This window comes from Carassius gibelio, chromosome A24, assembly GCF_023724105.1.
Source record: "Carassius gibelio isolate Cgi1373 ecotype wild population from Czech Republic chromosome A24, carGib1.2-hapl.c, whole genome shotgun sequence".
Taxonomy (NCBI): domain Eukaryota; kingdom Metazoa; phylum Chordata; class Actinopteri; order Cypriniformes; family Cyprinidae; genus Carassius; species Carassius gibelio.
Genome location: NC_068394.1, coordinates 12,334,786 through 12,359,305, shown reverse-complemented (window position 1 = coordinate 12,359,305; position 24,520 = coordinate 12,334,786). Strand labels below are relative to the sequence as shown.

General features: G+C 36.0%; 1 protein-coding gene across 8 annotated transcripts in view; it reads left to right on the top strand.

The window, feature by feature from the left end:
* LOC127946608 (eyes absent homolog 1) overlaps window positions 1-24,520 on the top strand; it is a 42,482-nt gene that overhangs the window by 7,760 nt on the left and 10,202 nt on the right. For 4 of the 8 annotated variants that reach the window (XM_052543292.1, XM_052543295.1, XM_052543293.1 and 1 more), the window contains 9 exons: window positions 1,599-1,676; window positions 3,812-3,878; window positions 4,240-4,385; window positions 5,878-6,015; window positions 10,057-10,139; window positions 10,512-10,698; window positions 11,798-11,940; window positions 12,794-12,877; window positions 17,978-18,067. In XM_052543292.1, coding sequence (XP_052399252.1) covers window positions 1,599-1,676; window positions 3,812-3,878; window positions 4,240-4,385; window positions 5,878-6,015; window positions 10,057-10,139; window positions 10,512-10,698; window positions 11,798-11,940; window positions 12,794-12,877; window positions 17,978-18,067 — 1,016 coding nt within the window. The remainder of the gene's footprint in view (window positions 1-1,598; window positions 1,677-3,811; window positions 3,879-4,239; window positions 4,386-5,877; window positions 6,016-10,056; window positions 10,140-10,511; window positions 10,699-11,797; window positions 11,941-12,793; window positions 12,878-17,977; window positions 18,068-24,520) is intronic. The other 4 variants (XM_052543294.1, XM_052543296.1, XM_052543299.1 and 1 more) reach the window with 2 other exon arrangements.

Here is a 24,520-nt window from a genome sequence, read left to right as displayed (position 1 = left end):
TAGTTTCTGCATGTGCTCCCGTATCGCTTCGAGAAGGAGGGGTGGGGGGAGCGTTGGGACGTATTCAAACCGCTCCCCATCGACATGTGTTCCTTTGAGGGAGAGCATAGCTGCAACATGTTCAACATGACAAGCTGATGGCTACTTCAGCCATGAGGGATTTCAGTGGGCATGACTCCGTACCCACATTGTGAATTTTGTTTTCATAAATGTAAACCTCCACCCCACGCCCTCCTGAGACAGAGATGGATTCATTTCAAAGATCTGGGTCTGTCTAAACGCTGTGAAATCATCCCCCGGTTGCCCTCATTGTAGCTCGGAGCGGCTGGGTCAAACACATTTTATACACCATGCATTGCCTTGACATATCAATTATGCTGCACGTCCATGCATTCCACAGTTTACTCCTGCCATTAAATTCCACCTTTTTTGCCTGTTTTCCCTTGATGCTACATAAAACCCTTCCGGTAAGAAATCAAGTGACTAAAATTATTAAGAATGCATTGTTTGGCATTAAATAAAAGATCAATGTTATCAATGTAAAAAAAAAAAAAAATACAAAAAAGTAAACAGATCAATTTAAAAAACTTTATGTAATATATATAAAGTTTGGGGTTGGTAAGAATTTTTATTATTTTTGAAAGCAGTCTCTTATGCTCACCAAGGCTGCATTTATTTTTAATCAATTGATTTAATACAGTAAAACAGTCTTATTGGGAAATATTTATTTTTATATATTTTATATATTTTGTAACATTTATTAATTTATTTTTTTCTATTTTAAACAGTTTTCTATGTTTATATATTTTATATATTATTTATTATATTTCTTAATTTATTCCTGTAATAGAAAAGCTGGATTTTTGAGAACTATTTCATACAAATTCAACCAACAATTAGAAATCATTCTGATATGCCGATTTAATGCTCTATTAAAATAAATTTTTGTGTCAATGTTGAAAACAATTGTGCTGCTTAATATTTTTGTGATAATTTTTTTCAGGAATACTTTATGAATATAAAGTTCAAAAGAACAGCATATTTTGTAATTAATTTCTTTCTTTCTTTCAAAAAAAATAAATATATATATATATATATATATATATATATATATATATATATATATATACTTTTTTTATTACATGCCATTCATAGACTGGTTTATGCTTTTATATAATAGTGTTTAGTATGGCTTTTGTCCTTAAATCAACACAAGAGCTGTGTGTATTGGAAGGGAAGTGTCCTTGTCTTATTTGTAGAAGAGATTAGCTTTAATTGTTGGCCTCTTCTGTGAGTTAGCCAGGAGAGAGCTGTCAAACCTGAAAGCTGTATTATCTCAATAGAAGCACTCTTCATTACGCCACCCTTACAAACTTATCCACCTAATGATCCTTTCTACATTGTGAGGCAATAAAACCATCTGAATGAGCACTTTGACATGACGAATGTTAGTTTTTTGGCTATGCTTTAAATTTGCGCATTGCTTTAAGATGAAGTCTGTTGATTTTACAAGCAGAAAGGCATTTGCCTGTAGTGTGACTGACAACAGGCTTTACTAGTGCAGGATCACAAACGCTCTGCTTTCCTTCTGCTTGCAGTTAAAACAGAGCCAATGAGCAGCAGTGAAATCGCCACCTCTGTAGCAGACGGCTCTCTAGACAGCTTCTCAGGATCAGGTACCACACGCACACACTCAAAGCTGTAGAGCTGACCGGAGGGAGATGATGGCTTACTGATAAGCAGAGGCCCAGGAAGTGGCCCTTTGGCTGGAACTCTAGTAGTGTGAGGCTCTGTCTCAGTTCCCATGCCAACAGGCGTTGGGTTAGGACCCTCCCAGGCCCCTTCTCTGCCCTGATCAAGCGACACCCCATCCTGGTGGCCCACACACTCTGTAGGTTTTAGATACATGACTCGTAAATTGTGAAATGCCTTTCTAAACCACAAAACTCAAAACTTTACACCAAAATAATAGTCTGATAAGACCAGAGACCTAAAGTGGTATTAAATGCCTATTTGTACTCCATTTCTAAGACATTTTGGAGCCACAAAACCAGCTCGCTTGCATTGTGTCAGAAACATTGTACTCTCAATGGTCTATTTTAAAATGTAAGCATACAAATTTAGGTAGGTCCACTCCATGTTATAGACTCCTCACATTACTTACTAAGCAAATGCGAGAACTCTTCATGAAGTATTACATTCCTGCTAATTTTTCTTATTTCCCTACCTATTTGACTAAGTACTCGATACCTTTATGTTAAACTCATATAAATCATAGCTCGGACTTCTATCTCTGACAATATGAACGAAGTGAAGTCATTTGAGACTGTCTTATACTCAGGGGATGCAGTAGTGCAGAGGTTCAGTGTTTGTCCAGACCAGGTGCTGAAGTGTGGGGAAAAGGCCCCATTTTCAGGACGCAAGGAATACAGTTACATGGAGCAAGAGCTCCTTAACTAACCCTTACTTTAGATGTCACAGCCAATTATACACACAAGGCAAGAGAATCGCAATATTTCTAATACCTCCACCCTAAAGAAAAGACAGCCAAACCCTACAAATGGTCATTTACAAAGGATGAGGCATATATTTAGCAGTCTAAAAACAGCAATAGTAAGGTAGTAAGCCTAGTAATGTTATTAGTAGTAGTCAGTATTTATAAAAACTGATATTTAATACAAAGGTTTTATATTATATTAACATTATCATTAATAATAAAAAAAATGTTTTAATAATATGAATAATATAATAATAATAAATATATCATTTTATTATTATATAGAATATATAACATTTGTTTATAATAATTTATATGGTAAACAATTAAACAAAAAAAGATAACAAAATAATTATAATAATTTTTATTAATTGAAAAAATATTCAAATATAACAACAACAACAACAGCAATAATAATAATAATACAAATTCCAGTTAAATAAAAATTCCAACCAATATTACATGATATTACATTAATAGTAGTAATAATAAAAACACTTTGCAATAACTATAATAATAATAATAGATGCATTATTTTCTTGTAATATAAAATGTAAAAACTAATTTTATAATAATTATAATTCTAAATAATATTAGAAAAAATATTATTATTATATTATTAATAATATCATATTAAAATCATATATTTCAAATAACATGGTTTTAATTCGTTTAAAGATATTAAATCAACAGCAAAAACAATACAATAAAAATATGACTAATAATAAAGAAATATATTTTCTCTTTGTGATGGAAATTACCTTTTATAAGGGCACAACAATTTAAGCTCAATTTTCAAGACTTTAGCCATGCATTCACTGGGACATCAAAAGATCTCATGTTGCTCTGTAGTGTTTGTGTGAGTTAGCTGAATGGCCCTCCACACTGTTATTAAGGGCTGGGAACCACACGGCCGGTATGTGTCTAATGAAGGCTCCTTATGTGTACTACTTACCTGTAATCAGGCCCGCTGATTTCTCATTGTAAAGTTCACTTTAAACCCTCCAGTGTGCGCGACCATACATCATTCCCAGCTCCGTGTGTGTGCGTGTTTGTGGACACTAGATCTTTCCATCCTGTATTAGTTTTTATGTATACAGTCGGTAGAAAACGCTCCCATATTACCTGATTATTTTCCTTCGTTATTGCTCTTAATTTTTCAACTTAAAATAAGGTTAGTGAAATAAATAGTGTAATGCAATGTAATTACTGTTTCCTTGGATTCCAGAAGTTCTGTTGGCAAAGAATAATATTTACCTTATTTTTTTTTATGTCTGAATATGTGCTTGCCTCTTTTCTTTTAACTCTCCACAGCCATTGGAACCAGTGGCTTCAGCCCAAGACAAACTCACCAGTTCTCTCCCCAGATTTACCCTTCCAAGTAAGGCTTCTTTTATTTTTCTTTAAAAAATAAGCAGCATCCAACTTCATTTGGGCCTTTAATTAGATCCTTCTGCCAGATTTTGGACTCTCCGTCTATTGTTTTCATTGATGTCTGCAGCTTGCGTACTCCAAAATCTGTTGTAATTATTATCTTGTCAAAAATTTCCCTCGTAATTTATTTTTCTTTTGCAATGTATATCAGCTGCTTAATGGCTAGAGTTCTCTCTGTTTCACAGCTTGGACAAATATTTATGATTAAGTAGCAGAATCACAGAGAATTTGTCTTTGAGCAAATTTTGGGATATGGGCTTTTGGGTTTAAAATGTATCTTCTCTTTCTTTTACTATGGTCTCAAATAGTAGACCCTATCCACACATTCTTCCGACTCCTTCCGCCCAAAATATGGCCGCGTATGGACAGACGCAGTACACCACAGGAATGCAGCAGGCTGCTGCCTATGGCACGTACCCTCAGCCAGGCCAGCCCTATGGGATTACAGCCTATGGTAACTGATTCAGTTTGTTCTTTTCTCTCCTTTAAAGCTTTGTAATCCAGGTTGTGCTTTGCTTTTCACTCAAGCAGACGAACTCTCTCCCTTACAAAACATTTAATCTATGTTCTGCCATTATACTATAGTAACTAGATTTTAAGAAATTAAAATACTGTAAAAATGCAAAAAATAAAATAAAATAAAAATAATAATAATAATTGGTCTTTTTTATTTATTAATTCATTTATTTATTTATAGAAAATTTAAGAGTTTGAATTCTTTAAATTATTTATGTCCAGTAGACATAAATAAATTATGTCTACTGGACGAACGCTTACTAATTAATATATATGAGAGGGTTTTGTAATACGTCTTTTACGTTTCAGATATTTCCTTAACTTTTGGAGATCATGATCAATATTTAATGTTTTTTGGTCCTTCTAATGCATTTAACCTTATTGAAACTCATCAAATTGGATGCAGTTTAACTTTAGCATGTAGCATTCGTAGCATTTTGTCTCATACTTAGCGTGTAGCGTTAAGATTTATTCCAAAACTTAGCTAACAATGTGCTGATCACTAAGATTAGACTAAAGGCCCGTTCACATCAAGCACGATAACTATAAAGATAACGATAAAGATATAGTTCTAAAAATCGTTCTCAATATTAAAGAATAGCAGAGTCCACACTACAACTATAACGATAAAGGCATAGAGAAACGGTATCGTTGGAATCATTTTCAGAACGATTTTTTTCCAGCTGATGAACGATACAAACATTGACATCCAATCAGAATCCACCCTGCTATAACGAGCTCGAGGATTTAAAGCGGCAGTCGCACGTACGCTCAGAATAAACAGACGATATCGTTCGCTGGTGTGGATGCTAATATCGTTATCTTTATAGTTATATTTATAGTTATCGTTCTTGGTGTTAACGGGGCTTTACACTTACCTCAGCCTTTGGTAGCTCCTTTCCCACCTTCAACTGAAACTTGGGACTGTGCTGACCTTTTGTTTTGCATTAGCAGACTCCGTGTCTCCCTCAGACAGCTACTAATTTTTTGCTAGTTTGACAGATTAGGCAGATATAAAGATTTCAGTTCCTCATCTACACACTGTGAGAGCCCAACTCAAGCTAGAATTGTTTTTCCAAGGGTTTGAACGTTCTGAAACCTTTGCGAAAATATGCACACAGATAATGTTGTTTAGGTAGAACGATCTCAAATAAGCTCCCGAGGGTTCACGTGTTTGTTTGAGTGGAAGCAAATCGCAAACCTGCATTGGGCCTGATTCAATCTAATCAAAAAACTGGTTTGTTTTAACTCCGACCAGCAAATTCTTGGAAGTCCATGCTGAGTTTGGCACAAATGCTTCAATGCAAAAGTTGCTTGAACCACGGCCCAGTGTGAAACAAGCCACCATTATCTTTCATTCTTGATTGACGTGGAAGGAGTAACACTGAGCATTGTGCATCATACTGCTCTGGTGTCACTAACTGATTTAGGTCCATTGTGGGCAGGCATCAAGACAGAGGGCGGACTGACCCAGGCTCAGTCTCCAGGCCAGAGCGGCTTCCTCAGCTACAGTTCCAGCTTCTCCACGCCTCAGACGGGACAAGCACCATACAGTTACCAGATGCAAGGTCAGGATCACCCTCTTCTCTTTTCCTCTACTGCTCTTTGGAGTGAGATAATAGAGCCGTGATTCACCCTTTAAAAAGATCACAATTAAAGGCAGACATGGACCAATTCATAACATCCCCAAGCTGATGGTTGTATTTGGTTGTACTGTAGTTAGACAGATACTTTTTTGCATTATGTCTGAAGAGAACCAACACAGATGGAAAACAAATATTTTTCCGTCTTTAAGACAAGCCTTTTTCTGCTTTGCACTCAACCATGTATGTTCTTAAGTATGTTTGCTTTAGAAGGAACACCCATGAGGTCAGTTCATGGAAGTCACACTCGCGTACTGGGAATTAAACGTGCATCAGGCAAACTCTCCGCCACCTAGTGTTTCTTTTCTTTCCTTAGGAGACATATTGTCCCAACTCCAAAACCAACAGGCATTTTCTGCCGTTCTTTTTCTCCCATCTTTCTCCCTCTAGTGTTTTCCTTCGAGCCTCCAGAAGTTAGCACCGGTCTGAGCTCTCTAATCTCCAAATCATGTGTGACAGTAGAAACATCGCCACGTTTTTGAACGCTGTCCAGAGCATCTCCCAATAAATAATATGGCAAATGTGGTCTGTTGAAGACTCTTTTCCATGCCTCATAAGTAGAAACGTTCTGCTTCTGCTGATGCAGCTTCATCACCAGGGCTGTAAGTGTCACAAAGTACCAGCCGCAGAAGTTTAAAGGCCTGTTCACACCATTCAAGTCCAAAGAAACTATATGTCATGAATTTATAGAACCCAAAGTATGCATCCAGTCTGTTTAATGGTGTCATATGCCAAATTGTAATTCTAGTCCATTTTTACACCTAAAGGACATTGTTTAGCCTCCAGAGGATATGTTGCAAAATCATAGCTAATCACAGTAGGATATTTTGATGAAATGCATTGTTTCATTGTTGCATTTGACCATGACACTGTTTGTTATAAGTCAGAAACTGAGGTGCATTCAGACTTCCTTCAAGCCCACACAGCCATAAACACATTAGCCACTAACTGCAAGAGCAGATGACAGATGACCATCAACCAGGCCAGTCTGTCTCTATTGGCTTCCTCTCTGTGCCTCATCGATTAGTCAGGTCTGGACTCAACCTGGTAGCCAAATGTAGACCCCCCCCATCTATATAATACCAACTGCTGTCCCATAACCCTAGTAGAGCGAGCCTGCACCCAGCTGTCAGAGGGAATACAATTAAATTAATGTTTTTACCCTGCTCTTTCATGTCTAATGGAACGGCGCTGGCTTTTTCTGATCATGATCCAGAAATGTAACACAGAAGGACTTTCCTGGCTTAAAATGTCATCACAGATTGTTGTGTTTTTATATATTTAACGAAATGGTGAAAGAATATGGGAGTGTTAACTGATATTATTTCATATCAAGATTCAGAGTATTAGTGATCCGGCTTTTGTTAAATTAAAGAAATTGTAACAAATAATATGTTGAGTTCTAAAGCTACTTTTTGTAATGTATAATCAGTTATTTGCTAGTTCTGCCAAAAATATGTAATTATTATCTTTGAATGATCTCCTTTGTGGTGATTTCATTTGCTTTATATATATATACATATACATACATATAATATATATACATATATTCCTCTCTTTTAGCAGAGATTTGAATCGCTTTATACCAATTAATTTTAAGACTTCTTGAATTTCTTCAGTATATCCAAGAATAAATTAGGAATTAATATTCCAGTTTCACACTTGTTTGAGCTTTGCTTCCTTTTCCATAACCATAATGGCTCTAAAGCACGAGAAGAGCAAGAGAGGTGCTTTTCTCACTGATTTTTTTCTCAAAGTAGAAGATAATTACAGCAACGATTGGTCCTCCCTCCATTCTGCACACCGTGTGAGAGGAGCAGCAGACTGCTTTTTAAAGAAGCCCATCTGGACTTGATCGCTTGCTCCCTAGAGAGGCCTACAAACCCTCTGCTACAAATATTGTGCACTGATGATAGACATAGCCCATGGCAAGAGGACTGATCAAGCAAAGCAAATGGACTCCCAATTGGAGAGGCCATAACTAGAGCCAGTGTCTCGTCTTGAGTGAACTAACTGGAGCAAGACAGAGTGGAGAGGGGGAGGAACGGGGGAGTTTTTGCCCCTGGGAAAAACCAGGCCTCTTCTCAGCATGGAGTCATTCTTTTGGGACCGGAGGGGGTCTTGCTTGGCTTTTATGTGGCTCCGGAGTCTCTCTGGAGTCAACTGCTTTCCTACGAGTCCTGGCTTTTATGACTTTTTGAACTGTGGATTCAGCTAATTTGTTGTGCACTGGGAAATTCATGCGTCTCACTTTATGTGACGGCCCAAGTCTGGGGAGGAAAAAGCAACAGCTTTTAGAGCACCTCTTGCTGTTCTTTAAAAACTAGAAAAAGAAGCAAACTTGCTTTTTGAGTCAGAGAGTAGTCCTCAAGTAAAGCTGTTTATTATAATCTGAGGGGCCTCATTTTCTTGAACATCAGAAGATGAAAGACTTTGCTTTTGTTTTTTTTTTGCTGAACAAATGTCCAGTTACCTTTTTTATTTAGACAGACTGAGTTAATTTTGTGATGTATAGTGATGTATCCACCTTTTTCCCCAACGCCGAAATAAGCCTATGGGTGAGACTTCCGTTTCATTAGCCGCTATAGGTAAATAACGAGGAGAATGACAATATGCAGTAAACGGTAAAACTGTTTGCAGTACAAACCAGTGTGTTCTTAATTATGATAACAGATTAATATAATATGATAGGATACATCAATTGTCAATATCAAGCAGCAAAACAAACTGTTTTGTACAGCTAAAAATAGCTGGACACAAATGAGTCCGGAAGCTTTACCCATAGAGTTTACAAATGGCAGCGGCCATTTTTACATCAGGAAAAGGGTAGATAGTGATTGATGATTCCAAGGTTACCCACAACTTTTAGCAGTAGGTATTACTGCTGTTTATTAGTTTATTGCCCGGTTTTGTTAGTGTAAGAAAACTTCTGGGAAAAATGCTAATATTTTTAATTTAGTACATGTTAATATCAATATATAACTTTTGTGGCATAATGTTTATTACCATAAAAAGTATTTTTCACTCGGCCCTCATTTTCTAGAAGCAAAAATCAAGGTTACGTTGAGACACAATGGGAATGAATAGGATACATTTTTTTTTATTTAAAATATACAACTTTTAAGTTTATAAAAGTCCTTTTTTTTTGACACTTGATTGAATTATTATTTCAGCTGTTCAGTTGTTCTCGTCATTTCTCCGGCAGTGTTGATATAGTTCACTAAAACTGAAACTAAAAAAAAAAAAAAAAAAAAAAAAAATTAAATAAAAAAATAACTTCCAAACCTCTTATTTTTAACATTTTAATCTATTTATTTATAAAAATCACACGCTTTGAGCCCTGTGACTCCAAGAAGCTCCTCGAAACACAGTGTACCTCTATAACTCATGTCATGTATGTTATTAAGTCATTAGATGCTATCTCTCCATAGAGAGATTTAATTACCCAGAATGTGCTTCTTAGAGCAGCTTGAAAAGAAGACAGATATGCATATTCATTGAGACTTGATGTCAGGTAAAACACCCCCCCCCCCTCCCTCCCCCTCATTCACAACAGTGGCACTATCTGTCATTGTAAAGGTAGCGAAGGATGAAATAATAGACCCTACCCCATTTCCTCTTTCTTTCCGACCGTGGTCCAAGTTCCAATCACTGATATGGAGAAAGATGATAAAGCACGATTATATCTCACCCACCAACACACACACACACACACACACACACACACACACACACAATCCCTCATGCCCCTATAGTACCTGCAAGGCTCTGTCATAAATGCCTTTGAAGTGGTTTAGGTCTTGCTTAACTCAACCCCCATCTACAATTTAAAAATGAGGTTTATTTTGAAGGTTATATTACGCTTATCGTCCTCAGGATGACATCAGTTGCAAACAAAGCCTCATTTGATTCGATCTTTCTGTTTTGCATTGCGATAACTCACCGTTATGTCTCTTTCTCTCATAGGAGGCACTTTTACAACAACTTCAGGGCTGTACGCTGGAAACAATTCCCTCACAAACTCAACTGGATTCAATAGTACACAACAGGTAGCTGTAATTGAATTGCTATCCTTCACTATCTAGTCTGTTGAAATCACATTTCCTCCATTTGCCACATGCGCCCAGTATTTTTTTTTCCCTTCCTCCTGTAAGCCTTTATAGAACATGTGTACACTCGCATATTACTCACATGATATGAATCACTCTAAATGTCTCAACCACTGTACGCAAGGATTACCTTCTTGCTCTTTTTGCGTATGAATTATGCCATGAGTGGAGGAAAAAAGAGTGAAGACAGATCGCTGTCCAGATGTAGCACTCAGGAGACATATGTTCACATTTACGTTTTGGAATCTGCGCTGTAAAGTAGCAGCGTTGCGTGCGGCTATCTCACATTACCGCCTTGATGTCTTTCTGCAGGACTACCCCTCCTACCCAGCTTTTGGCCAGAGTCAGTATGCGCAGTATTACAACAGTAGCCCTTACACTTCTCCATACATGACCAGTAACAACACCAGCCCCACCACACCCTCCACCACTGCCACCTACACCCTACAGGAGCCTCCATCAGGGATCACCAGCCAGGCCCTCTCAGAGCAACCGGCAGGTAAGAAAGCTTGGTTCGAGGGAGGAAAAAAGTATGGAGGTAATAATACTACAAGTTGCTGCAAATACGAGATGTGATTGGCTAATTTCGGCTAATTTTTAATTTTCATATTTTGAACTCAATTCAGTGTATAATGTTTAGGATTAAAGGGTATGTCCATAAAAAAAAGGAAGGAAAGAAAGAAAATTACCGGATTTGTCATTCAAAACAATATATGGATACCATATTGGTTATCGGACTGATTAGATAATTATTTTTTAGAAATATCAGTTGATTGTGTATCATTTCAAGTGTTCTTTACATTTAGATTTTCTTGCTGTCATCTAACAATTGGTCATAATTAATTTAAAAAAATAAGAAAAATCTCATAGAAAAAAAAATCTATACATTTTTTATTAATTAACTATTTTTTAATTATTACATTTCAATTTCAAAATAATTTATATATGAATATTTAGTATTTACATAATATGTTTAGTAAATATAAATGTATACATTATCTATATAATTACAAATATTTTATTTAGCATTTTCAAAGACTAACTTGAGTGTGTAATGTTGTATATGCATTATAGTGATGCTTAAATTAACTTCTAGTATGTTTTTTTTTGTTGTTGTTTCATTTTTTTTATGTTCAATTTTTTTTAGATAAAGTTAATATCTATTATTTATATCTGTTTATTATTGTTCCTAATGTCTGCCATTTATCCTTCATTGGCCATAATTCGAAAATAATTATCACCTTATCTGAATCAGCCAAAATTTATATTGCATAGTTCTGTAAACAAGAAGCTGCCATCATCATATTGGATAGAATATTACCAGTTATTTAGTCTATTTTTGCTCCCCCAATGACTCAGTCTTTTCTTACATTTGCCTTGTAATTAGGGAAGGATGGTATAGTGAATAACACCCTCATTGCCATCACTAAAGCTTAAATGGTGTCTAGAGTATAAGGAGAACTGATAAACATGATATTTAGGCAGTAGCTACAGCGCTGAACACAGATGAGGTAAACAGATCCAGCCACAATGTGAAGGTGAAAGCCTTTTTTATTTTTCTCTTTTCATATACTTTTTGCCTTCCTTTCTTTCTGCAGCAGAGTACAGTACAATCCACAGTCCATCAACCCCCATTAAAGATTCAGATTCAGATCGATTGCGTCGGGCTTCAGATGGAAAGTCACGTGGCCGGGGAAGGAGGAACAATAACCCATCCCCACCTCCCGACTCTGACCTTGAGGTACTGGAGCGCTGCCACTCTGTCAATGTATCCGGCTGGAATGGCAGCAATAGATTTGAAGATACTTTTGATTATCTAGACGCGTCCGTTCTGCTCACTGCTTCGCCTTAAAAACAATGCGTTGACATGTTTAAAGAGTGACGCCGAGTGCGCTTCCATGCTCAGCTTTACATGTTACAACATGTAAATGCTTTTTTTGGTGAAAGCTTTGTTTTGCATGTTTTGCACGCTTAGCATGCAAAAGCCTAAATCGGTTTTCTGTCTGTTTATTTTGTGTGCATGCCGCATGCTTCGACATGAAGACGAAAAAAAAAAAAGCAAATAGATCATTTCAGATCTCTTGTAAATAGTTTTCCTGCATTAAGTTTTGTAAAAAGCAGATTTCCCAAAAAATGTCTGTCTTGTGTTTAAAAAAAAAAAAATTATATATATATATATATATATATATATATATATATATATATATATAGAAAATTCAGACTTGTTTACAATTTGTTTCTACATTAAATGCTCAGTGCAGAAGTATATTTATATATCTGAGATATACAGAGTTCGTGGTCTTTTCATTAACATGACCTGAATCTCTGGAAGGTTTCGGCCCCATTAGCATGCTGACATCATGCCATGTTAACAAATCTAGTTAATTAGTTTGTTGGTATTGATTGTGCTAATGCATCGGGGGCAGGAGATGGATTATCCATGGGTTCTCCCCACAGTTGCGGGGTGCTAAGGTGACCATCAGTGCTGTATATCTACCGATCCCAGGGCGCATGAATCTATGCACCCTTCTTATTGACAAGCAGATCATCTTGCATGCTGAGTGAGCCATTGATTTTGCTCTTTCTTTTCTCAGCGCGTGTTCATTTGGGACTTGGATGAAACAATCATCGTTTTCCATTCCTTGCTCACGGGGTCTTACGCCAACAGATTCGGAAGGGTAAGTGATGTATTTTGAATGCAAACACAGGCAAATATGGCGGCAAAGCTTAGGAAAATACACAGAAAGAGGGTCTGTTTGGGAACACCGTCCAGCTTCGAGGAACTTAGAGTTCAGTGTAATTGTTTCTTTTTTTTAATAAGATCGTCGAGGCCTTGCAGGCATTCAGCTCGGCCTGCAGCTGTCTGAGTTATGTGGCTGGAAACAGGCATGGATTACAAACCAGTTGCACTGAGAATGTCCATTGACACTTCTTAAGGGTTTTTCTGTCCTTCAGAAATGGTTCATTGCTAAGTTTAATTAAGTGTTTGCCTTAACTGCCCTTTGAGTGAGGTTAATGTATTATTGCATTGCAGTTGATGAAACTTGAGAAACATTTTCTTTTTAAATTTAGAGTTACATACTGCTTTATAAATAAAGGCAAAGAGTCCCTATATATATATATATATCTGACATCTGCATTTATTAGATCAAAGATACAGTAAAACAATATATTGAAATATTACTACAATTTAAAATAAATAGTTTTCTGTTTTAATATATTTTAAAATGTCATTCCTGTGATGGCAAAGCTGAATTTTCAGCATCATTTGCTCCAGTCTTCAGTGTCACATGATCCTTCAGAAATAATTTTAAAAGGCTCATTTGCTGAAAAAACAACCTCAAATAAAATAAAACATTATTATCATCAATGATGAAAGCAGTTGTGCTGCTTAATATTTTGTGTTGTTAAAATAATAGAAAGTTTGAAAGAACAGCATTTATTTCAAATAAAATCTTTTGTAACATTTTTTTATGTCTTTCACTTTTCACAAATTTAATGATTGATTGCAGAATAAAAAAACAAACAAAAAAAAACATTAATTTATTGCTGTCCCCAAATGTTTGGGTATTGTATATAAGATATATAATATTTTATTATACAAAAATGTATATAACAATATATGTCTATATGTTTATCTTTATTTATATTTATATGATTGCCTTTATTTATATAATCGTTTTATTAAAGCATAATGCCAAAGAGGATATGAACATGCAATAAGAAGCAGTTTACTTCTGTGGTTGTTGTATTTGTTATTTTATGTAAACCATCATAAGCTATATTTGAACTCTCAAAACAAACAATTTGGGAAATACGGTGATCTGCAATTCTCAGGCTTCGTCGGTGATCTCATGGATTTATTTAACTTCCATGACTGTTCGTATAGTTCACCAAATGATAGTTTCACAAAAAAAAAAAAAACTAAATCTGAGTTCAACATGCATGTGTTTTTAAAACCTCTTTGTGTCAGAAGAATGTAAAAAGCTGCTTCCTTGTTTGAGGGAATAAATCACAGACTTGGCATTTTTTGGCTGAGCTTCTTGAAGGGTTTTTTCTTTGTGGTGAGTGTAGATGACAGCGGCGCTCGGATGTCAGTGGAACGGGGCCCAGCGGCTGGTTTGTTCTCTTTGTTCCTCAGGCAGGGTGTTTGATGGGGGTGGTGTTTTGTTTTAAGGGTGAGGGAGCCCTGGCCCTCGACCCTGCACTGTTTATTTACTTTATCTCGGCTGTGCATGCTGGGTAAAGAAGCAAAACTCTGAGAGCGCCTCAACCGTGTCCACTCTCTCTCACACACACACTCACACACACACACACACTGAGCTGTCGGTGCATCCACATCTGATTTTAAGGTCCTTTCTCCTAACCAACCTTCATTTATAAGTGTATGTGTTTCCTTTTAAGGTCAAACAGAACCCAATCTGAAGTTTCAGTTGTTACTATAATATAGAAACGTCATGTTTCAAGCTTAATAACTTATGTCTCCTGGGTTTTAATTGGTCAGAGGAACATACTTCAAAATATTAATGGGAGAATTAGAGATATAAAAGATTTATAAAATGTTTCTTGAGCACCAAATCAGCATGTTAGAATGAAAATATTCTGAAAAATAAGTATCCCGCTTTCCACAAAAATATCAAGCTGCACAAGTGTTTTCAACGCTGCAAATAATAAGAAATGTTTCTTAAGGGCCAAATCGTTCTTGGTTCTCCTCTCTGCTGTCGAAATCTGATTACACGTTGCCCTTCCACTAGAAATGTGCTTATCCCATCTACCCTGCAACATCGCAAACCGCATAATGCTCTCTTGAATCATATCAGCACACTCATCTCAAACCCTTACATTAAAAACCAAGGTGCTTCACGGTTCTCCGATATGAGGCGCAGATGACATAAACAGTAAGAAAACCCGGCAAAATGCATTTCTTCCAGCGAAACCGTTGAGGAAGAGCTCTATAAATAGAGCCATGTTGGAAAGCTCACTGCCGTGGTTATCAGTTCTCCTAATTGGCATCAGGGCAGCTCGCTCTCATAAAGCTGATGGTTCGGGCCAGCTGTGTGGCCATCAGCCCTGGAGGGAAAGCTTGCGGGGTGAGGGGGGTTTCGGAGGGGAGGACTTGGCGCCCTTCGGGTGGCACTGATGTGTGGGGACAGGTGGCCGTGAGAGCAGAAGACCCTCTGGCTCTCCGGCCTGCTTGTATTCTTAACTCCCCCGCTGAATGATTGTTTAGATTTAATTGGAGAGGATTCGTCGGGCCAGAGAAGTGCACTTTGCATACCTCTCAGCTCCAAACCTGCTTTTATTAACTGTCAGATACATACGCAGGTGTTTATATTAAGTCCACTGACCGGAAAGCTTAAAATAGATGGAAGGGTTAAATTATTCAGACGTGTTGGAGAAGTGCTTAACAAAAAAATAACCTATTTTTGATTTAGGCTATATATTTAAAAGCTTCTTATATCATTTTTATAATTAAGAGGAACATGAGAGCAAGTCGGTAGTGTATATAAACTGTGAAATTATTGATCACTTTTTTTCATTAACCCTCATGTTCTTTTTCTCAGTCTGAGAGACTCCTTGGCTTTTAATAGCTCAGAAAACATACTTCACATTGAAGTATCAGGTTGATGACTTCCTGTACTCATGAGAACCGATTATAAACATCATTTTAACTTGCTAACGTGCAAGTTTAGGGTTTGGAGACCTCGGGTATAAACAAAGAATAATTGCAATGGATTTTCACATGCAAAACATGCATGCCTGCTAATTTCTTTTGTTTTAATTAATAATTTTTTTTTTTTTTTTTTTTTAATTTTGAGGTCAAAACCCAATTCTGGAGTTCCAACTGTTACTACAAAATATAAAATTGACATTTCACATTTAAAAAGTTCCCCTATTAGAATTTGATGGCAGAATTAGAGGTTTCATTTTACATCACTTTTACACATAAATAATTGGAGTCTCTGAAAGTCAATCTGAGTAGAACATGTGGGTTAAATATTTCAATTTCACGTACACAAATGTTCAAAAGTTTGGGATCAGTAAGATTTTTTTTTTAGAAACTAATACATTCAGTCAGCAAGGGTGTATTAAATTTTGTAAAAAGTGATAGGAAAGGCATTTATAATGTTACAAAAGATTTGATTTTAAATAGATGCCAATGTTTTGGACTTTATATTCTCAAAATAATCCTGAAAAAAAAATGTTTCATAGGTTTTACAAATATATTAAACAGAAAACTCATATAAAACCATGAAAAATAGAACTTAAATAGGAAAAAAATTCAATTATGTGTACTAATTTGTAGATTATACGCAGTGTGTGAACATCAATTGAAAACCTCATCAGTGTCTTTGCTGGTGTCCTGTTCTTCTTGTGTGGTTTGCCCTCCCGCTGTCCGCAGTTAAAACATTTTCATTGTTGAGTTTGACATGTAATCAGTAAAAAGCTCCGGCGTTTCTTCAGGTGGCTTTAAGCTCTAATCCCTGCAGCAGAGCTCTCTGACTCAGCACGGCTGTACAGACACTGGAATAAATCCCCTCCCTCGCTTTTCTCTCTCATTCGCACACTTGCTTTATCCTCTTAATGAACAACCAGAGAGCAGCCCCGATTAGAAAAATAAGCCTCTGTGGAATGAAGATTACAAAAGATGATTTTAAATTGAATACTAGTCTAAATATCCATTTAATAAACCCCGTGGCCTTGTTTTAAGCTCGTACTACAGTGTTGCTTTGTTTCAACGCTGTGAACTCTCACTTGAAATGCACCGTGTAGCTCGATCGAGATGAGAAAACTGACAACATATATGTGCAAAGGCAAGTTTGTAATCCTGAAAGGTGTAATTTCGTAATGAGTTTTCTTTAAAGTGGTATTAAAGAGAAAAACACTCTGCAAATGATTCATTAAGAGTTTCGAGAGCAGTCGCTCCCATCTTTGTGTCAGCTCAAACACAACACGAGATCGCCAATACTGCCAGTATTGCATTACCGTGGAAACTGAATACTTTGAATACATTTAAAAATAAAAGAGTCCATTATATTTTAAGTGTATAATCTATTTTGATTACTGCCAGTGCACGGGTTTGAACATCACTTGCTAAAGCTGTTTTGTGCATCTTCCTCTTTCTAGAAGTTTCTATTAAATTCCCAACTTCAGCCTTTTAACCAATAGTTGTAAAATGCTTTATCTGATGTGAGAAGATTGTTTGGGGGAAATGGGGGTGAAATGCATCAGTAGTAATGTGTAGAAAGATGATCTTGGCTCTGAGGTATGTGGACAGTGATATATTTATGATGACACTTTGACCTCAAGCTCATTTTTAACTCATAACGCATCTAAGATTGGGTTTTACTGCCTACAGAGTGTAAAATTAAGCCCTGCTTCTTTTTTAGATGAAAATGAAATTATTAATTCTCAAACCTTGTAGAACTGGCTTTGGCAGAGGTGTGTTTTTTATATATATTTTATTCTAAAAGATGTATGTTTTGTCTGTCCATAACTATCTATATATCCATTAAAGCCATATGAATATCTAAATGTTAAGTAAGTAATTATGGAAAAAAAATATAATAAATATATAAAAGATAGAAAATCAATGAAAGTTTAAGCCATTTATGACTATATATAGATATAATTTAACATTTTAGTATAACATTTAATTATATATAACATTTTATTAAATATTACAATTACAATACAATTAAATATAAATGATCTAAACATGGAAAAATGAATGATTTTAGATCTGTTTTCTGTGTGTGTGTGTTTGTGTATATCAGGATCCACCAACATCGGTGTCATTGGGACTAAGAATGGAAGAGATGATCTTCAACTTGGCTGACACACATTTCTTCTTCAATGACTTGGAAGTAAGTCCAGCACTTTTTTTATTTACTTTGGGAGCTACCTTTTTTTTTCTCTTTTTTCTTTTTTTGCGATCACCATACCTGTCTTCACCCCCTGTGGAGTTTATTGCAAGCCCTCTAATATGGTGATGACTTCTACAGCTTGCTTTCTTAGCGGCCATATTTAAAACCCAGCCCCAAGATGTGGATAAGTCACAACAGAGTGTATACATTACATTACGAGCACAAGAGCAGTCCATTAAAGTTTAAGCCATAGCATCAACAACCATTTAATAGCAGGGTGCCTATTTCTCGCTAACGTCCCTCAGTGGTGAAGTATTACCTCGGAGCCCAAGGGACACTATGAATTTTACATGTGCTGTCAGTCTCCCCGGCCTGCTCCCACCACAGGCCCCCTCCCTTCCCTGCCGCCCAGGCCAATTTGTCAGCTTCTAATATTTCTGTATGTGCTCTGACTGTCTGCGTGTCATGCTGTGTGCTCGGTGTCTCTGTCCGCTCCGGCCGCAGACTCTCTGTCACGGTCTGAAAACGGCTGCCTTGCCTGATTCATGTCGGATCAGTGTAAAATCTGCCCCCGGGGGCAGTTACTGAGAGCGTATCTAGGTGTCTGTCTGCCCGGCCTGGTGAGGGGTGAAAACGAGACCGGTAGGGTCACTTCTGCTCATGATTGGCAGCGCTCCACGTGTTCATAGCAGTGAAGTTAAGTTTGACCAGATCTGGTGTTGCTTGAGCTAGCGCTTCATTTAGTGATTTGAACAGATCAGTGATATTGCTGGTTAAAATAGCTTCAGGTCTGAAAATATGGACTGTCGAACAATTCAACAAATCCACAAAACCCCCAAAAAGCCAGTTCACCCCCTCCAATTTTTTTTTTTTTTTTTACTTACTTTCTTATTTTTTTAAAGCTATCCTATAGCTATGTGTTAGAAAAAGACTAACATTTAAGTTGTCGTTAAATTAATCAGAGAATTTGTTTCAGAAACTGTTCTGAATGATTCATTCACAAAAATAATAGATTTGGTTCTGTATCATTTTTATATGCAAATGTCTAAGACAAAATTATCAACAGGATCTAAACTTTGCTGAAAAAAAGTGTGATTGTTTTGTGATTTATAGTTTATACTTTTTTAGCAAGTAAAAGGCCTTTTAATATAATTATTAAAACATCCTTTCAATATGTGGTGCACATTTATATTTGCTGTGAATTTTCAGATTTATATAAAGAAAATGTAACACTAACTATTATATTATTAGAAATATTTCAAATTGAACACTTACAGGACTGACACAACTTATGTTTACTTGATTATACCTAATGTTCTTCTTCTTCTTCCTTCTTCATCTCAATATGTAATATATGAGCCATAAAAGCTGATTTATTATGATATACCCTTTTTTGTCTAAATATTTATTGAACAACCATTTAAAAAGACTATTATTATTTTATATGTCAGGCATTACAGGGTTAAACTCACTGATTCCGTTTGCAGTGGAAGATTATCAGTGAATAATAATAATAATAAATTCAATCCTACACAAAGCAGTCGTTTGACTTGGAATATAGAAACTAAGTCATGCACAACATTTATGATTATTTGCCTCCTTTTTGAAATCTTCAGTTCGAATTCATTGTAATTGCATGAAAAAGAGCAGCTCAAACATTCTTCTAAATATTTTCTTTTGTACTCAACTGAAGAATTTAAATCATACAGGTTTGAAATGGCATGAGGGTGGATTAACGATAAAATAATTTTCATTTTTGACTAAACTATGCTTTTAAGTAGCAGACTTTCCACACCAGACCAGATCTAACAGAACTAGCCCGAGCCCAGACACCACTGGTGAGCCACTTTCCCTCCTCCCCAGAACCCGACACCACTGACCCATTGATTTTCCTCTGTGTCCTACTCATGGCTGACCCCGCAGAGGAGGAAATGTTTTGTTTGATACTTAAGTGTGAGGAGAACTGTTGCGAGCCTGCCAAGTCTCATTAGTCAACGGCATCGCTCTGCTTTTCCTGCCACAAGAACCAGGGAGAAAGAAAATGTTTGTGCTGCCTGAGACATTCGAGTGACGGGGAGATTCCAAATCGCACTCATCTTGATCAAAGTTAATTGGCAGCAATTGGCTGTTAAATATTTCCGTATGTTTGGCTACACTAAATTGTGCCCGCTGTACTTTGTATAATGGATATGCCCCCCGCCCCAGTCATTTAAAAAAGAAGAGAAAAAAAAGACAGTTTTGTGACAAAGCTTAAATGTGGCTTTTTCACAACATCTGTCCTGTATTTTGATTCCGTTTCATGTGTTTAAACCACTTTGGTATGATTCGGCTGCCGAGGCATCTTGTAAAATGATTGGATTGCGCAATGCGCCGTTTTTCCTTTCTGCTATATCTCAGCAACGGAATTATTACATTTCATTTTGACACTTTAAAGCTAAGGACATTTCTCTTAAAACGACAGTTGCATGCAATAGCAGAAAACTTCACTTTCTCCACTTTAAACCCTAACAGAATGTTTTCTTTGAACTTAACATGGGTGTTCAGAAAGACAGACCGAAATTATGGGAGAATTTCAAGCTGTAAATACCAAAACAGATATGGCTCTGAGACCTTGAAGAAATGCACATGCTTGGTCTAATTTAGTCAAAGCCATAAAGGGATTTCCCTCTGGCTTTGCACATACAAATGCTTAATGGTGATTGGTGTTTGTCAACTGTGTTACTTACACAAATGTGCAAAGGACAGCCGGCACTGTCCAGAAATACACCATCAGCCTCTCAGCATTTGCTTCGTGCCAAACTTTTACAATGCTCATTTTGGGGAATGAAACAATACTAAGACTTGTGAATATCACTGTTTATTGTTTAAATCAACCTGGATGCATTTTCTCGTGGTCATATCCTGTCTGATTAAAATGTCAGAGTTTGTTGGTAATGTGTGGGGTCATGTTGCATTGTGTTGTGTTAAATTATTCTGTGCAGTCAATAGGTTGTGTTATTTGTTCACCGTTCCGCCTGCTTTCCTGCACTTTTTGATATATTCTGAATTAATTGCATGAATGTTGTTATAGAGGGAGGTAATGCAATGGAAAAGTCGTTTTGGTCATAAGGAATCTACTTCACACACACACACACACACACACTCACACACACACACACACACACACACACTATTGTGACCTAGCAGATACTTAAACACGCAGATGTCTTTGGAAAAAGACACTCTGTCTTGTTTTTTTTTGGCTCTTTTAATTATTTATATTGTACAGTGACAGAATATATTTCATGCTTGTCAGCAATATGATCCTTGTATTGATTGCAGTATATTGATTCAAATTTCTTCATGAGAGCGGAAGATTTTAGTGGTTATTTTCAGGAACCGCAAGTTTGATTTTAAGAGAGTGCGCAGAATGTCCGGTAGCATTTTTATGAATAATTTTATTGAACGGTTAATTTAAAAAGTGTGTTTCTGAAAAAAAAAATAATAATAATATATATATATATTGGTAACACTTTACAATAGGGTCCCATTTGTTAATGTAAGTTAATGTATTAACTAACATGAATGAACAACGAACAATATATTACAGTATTTATACATCTTTATTAATGTTAATGAAAATACAGACATTTACTGTTAGTTCATGTTAATTCACAGTGCATTAACTAATGTTAACAAGCACAACTTTCGATTTTAATAATGCATTAGTAAATGTTGAAATGAATATTAAGATTAATAAATGCTTTTCATTATTAGTTCATGTTAACTAAAGAAGTTAACTAATGTTAACTAATGAACCTTATTATAAAGTGTTACCAATATATTTGTATGTTTCAATTATTCAAATATATTACTGTGCCCTTTTTATTATTAGATTTTTATAAAGGATATTTATGAAAAAAAAATCATCCACTGTATATTACATTTTGTCATATTTATTTACATGTAGCATTAAGTTCACTACCATTCAAAAGTTTAGAGTTTTTTAATTTTTTGAATAATATGCTCATCAAGACTAAATAATATATATACCGTATACAGCACAACTGAAATATTGTGAAATATTATTTAAAAAAAATGTATATTATTCTTTAATATATTTATATATATATATATATTTTTTTTTTTTTTTTTTTTTTTTCTGTGATGACAAAGCTGAATGTTCTGCAGCCATTACTCCAGTCTTTGGGGGCACATGTTCCTTCAAAAATAATTTTAATATGCTGATCTGCTGCTCAAGAAAAAAATAATATTATCCATGTGTTCTTTTGTATTTTAACTTTGTTAAAATCAGTTGTCCTTCTTAATATTTCTGTAGAAACCCTGATACTTTTTCCCAGGATTTTTTGATGAAAATAAATTTCATTTATTTAAAATAGCAATTTTTTGTTAAATTACAAATGTATGTAGTGCCCCTTTTCATTAGTTTGCATCCTTGCTAATTAAGTACTAATTTCTTTAAAAAAAAAGAAATCATACTGAACCCAAACTTTTGATTAGTATTGTATGTGCATAAAATTAACAGCTAATTTACTTTTCAATTTTGCCTTGGAAATATCCACAATTAAATTTGAAACTAAAATAAGCCCATTAATAACTCTTTCCTTCATATTTATTTATTTATTGATTGATTGATTTTATTTTATTTTTTTAGGAGAGATCAGGGCACAAAAAAAAAAATCTTTTTTTACAAACCACACATTTAATATCAGCACACAGGTTTATTTGGCATGGTTATCTTTGGTTATACCACAACTGGTTATACAATAATTATTGTGTGCAATTTCTCCAGCTTGTGTGGTATAATGTGTGCAGTACCTGAGTGTGAGGACGTGTTGGGGATGAAAGCATTCTTGTGTGTTGGGTGAGAGGTGGAGAGTGGGAATGTGTGTCTCTGGAGGCCAGGCCATGCTCCCTCTCAGTGGGGAAGGGCCACGGCTCGCCGGGAGAGAAAACAACACAGAGCCGTCTGCGGGACAGTTCTCCTCCCTGGTTCTGCCGAGATGGGAACGGTTTCAATTATTCCCGCCCATACCTCTGCCGATGCATACCTGAGGCCAACTCTGTGACACTGCAAACGGGATGTTTTAGCACCTCCTTTTAGCACTTATCAGTTTACAACTGGGATTGAATTTACGTTTTTTTTTTTTTTGCTGTTGTTTTTTTTAGAAGTGCATTTTTTGGTGACATCTTATGACTTTAAAACAACTTAACACAGTGTTGTAGTCTAACATCATCATTCTAAAATTTTCAGTTTTCCTCTCAGTTATTTAGGTAGATAGCTTTGTTATTTAAAATACAGTGTTTCTGGCCAATACCACAAGCAAATGTTCCATCAAAATTCCTCAAACTCCTTGGAGCAAACCAAAATAGAGGAGTGACTCTTTTGAAAGTGAAATAAGTCATTATCATAACTTTCCATGCGCTTGTTGTGTGCTCGGGAACGCGATTGACTCTGTGGATTGAATGTGTTTTCACGTCTAGACGCAGGTAGTGTCTTTTGGCTGTCAGGGCTTTAGAAGTCCCTAGGCAGGAGCCCTGATGTGTTTTGGAATGACTAAAAAGAGAACAGAGAGCTTTTAAAGTCAGTCTGTCTATCCTCTCTCAGCATCGGCCCCTCTCTTACCCAGCAGCCCACAGTAATGGGGCCTAAAAGCAATAAGGGTTGTGCATCTGTGGAAAATGTAGTGTTACAAACAATGTGGTGACAGATGATGGTTTTGAAGCCGATTGCTTATCCTTATGCATAAATAAAGAGATTTTTGGATTGAAGCAACATTGTGTTTTAAATTAAGATCCACAGTTTAGACAATATGTGAAAAAATGTTTTAGATATGCTGATATAATACCGTTAATAAGAGTAGGTTTTTGCTTTTCTTCCTATTTGGACAGACTTTTGTTTTAACTGGCGTCACATCTATAAGGTAGGGTTGCAATGGAACATTTGGCTCTTGTGCATGGGTGTTGATGAACCAGACCGTGTTTGACCAAATCTGAACCATATTTTCCGTAGTTTCCGAGTTTACGTAGGGGCCAGATTCACAAATTATATAAGTAATGAAATTCTTCTTAACTGCTAGTTAAGAATGCTTTTACTCCTGAAAACATTTCTTAAGAATGTTCCAATCTGTTTTTTTTTTCCTTCTTAAAATTGTTCTAAAAATAAAACTTTGGAAGTATTTGAATGCCTGAAAAGAAATACAGTGTTACAGAATGCAACAAAGCATGCCATCTTGCGACAGGCTCTTTGACAGTCAGTATTTAAAGGACATGGTGCATTAAAAACATGTTTCCAAATTTTTTACTCCCCCAAAGCAAGTTGAGAGTGATTATGAGAGTAGGCATCACCAAAAAAACAAAAAAAACAAAGATTTATATTGATCAGCACCATACAATCAGATGTCACCAAAGCCTATAATTGTCTTCTTAAAAAAGAAAAATTTTCTTAAGAAA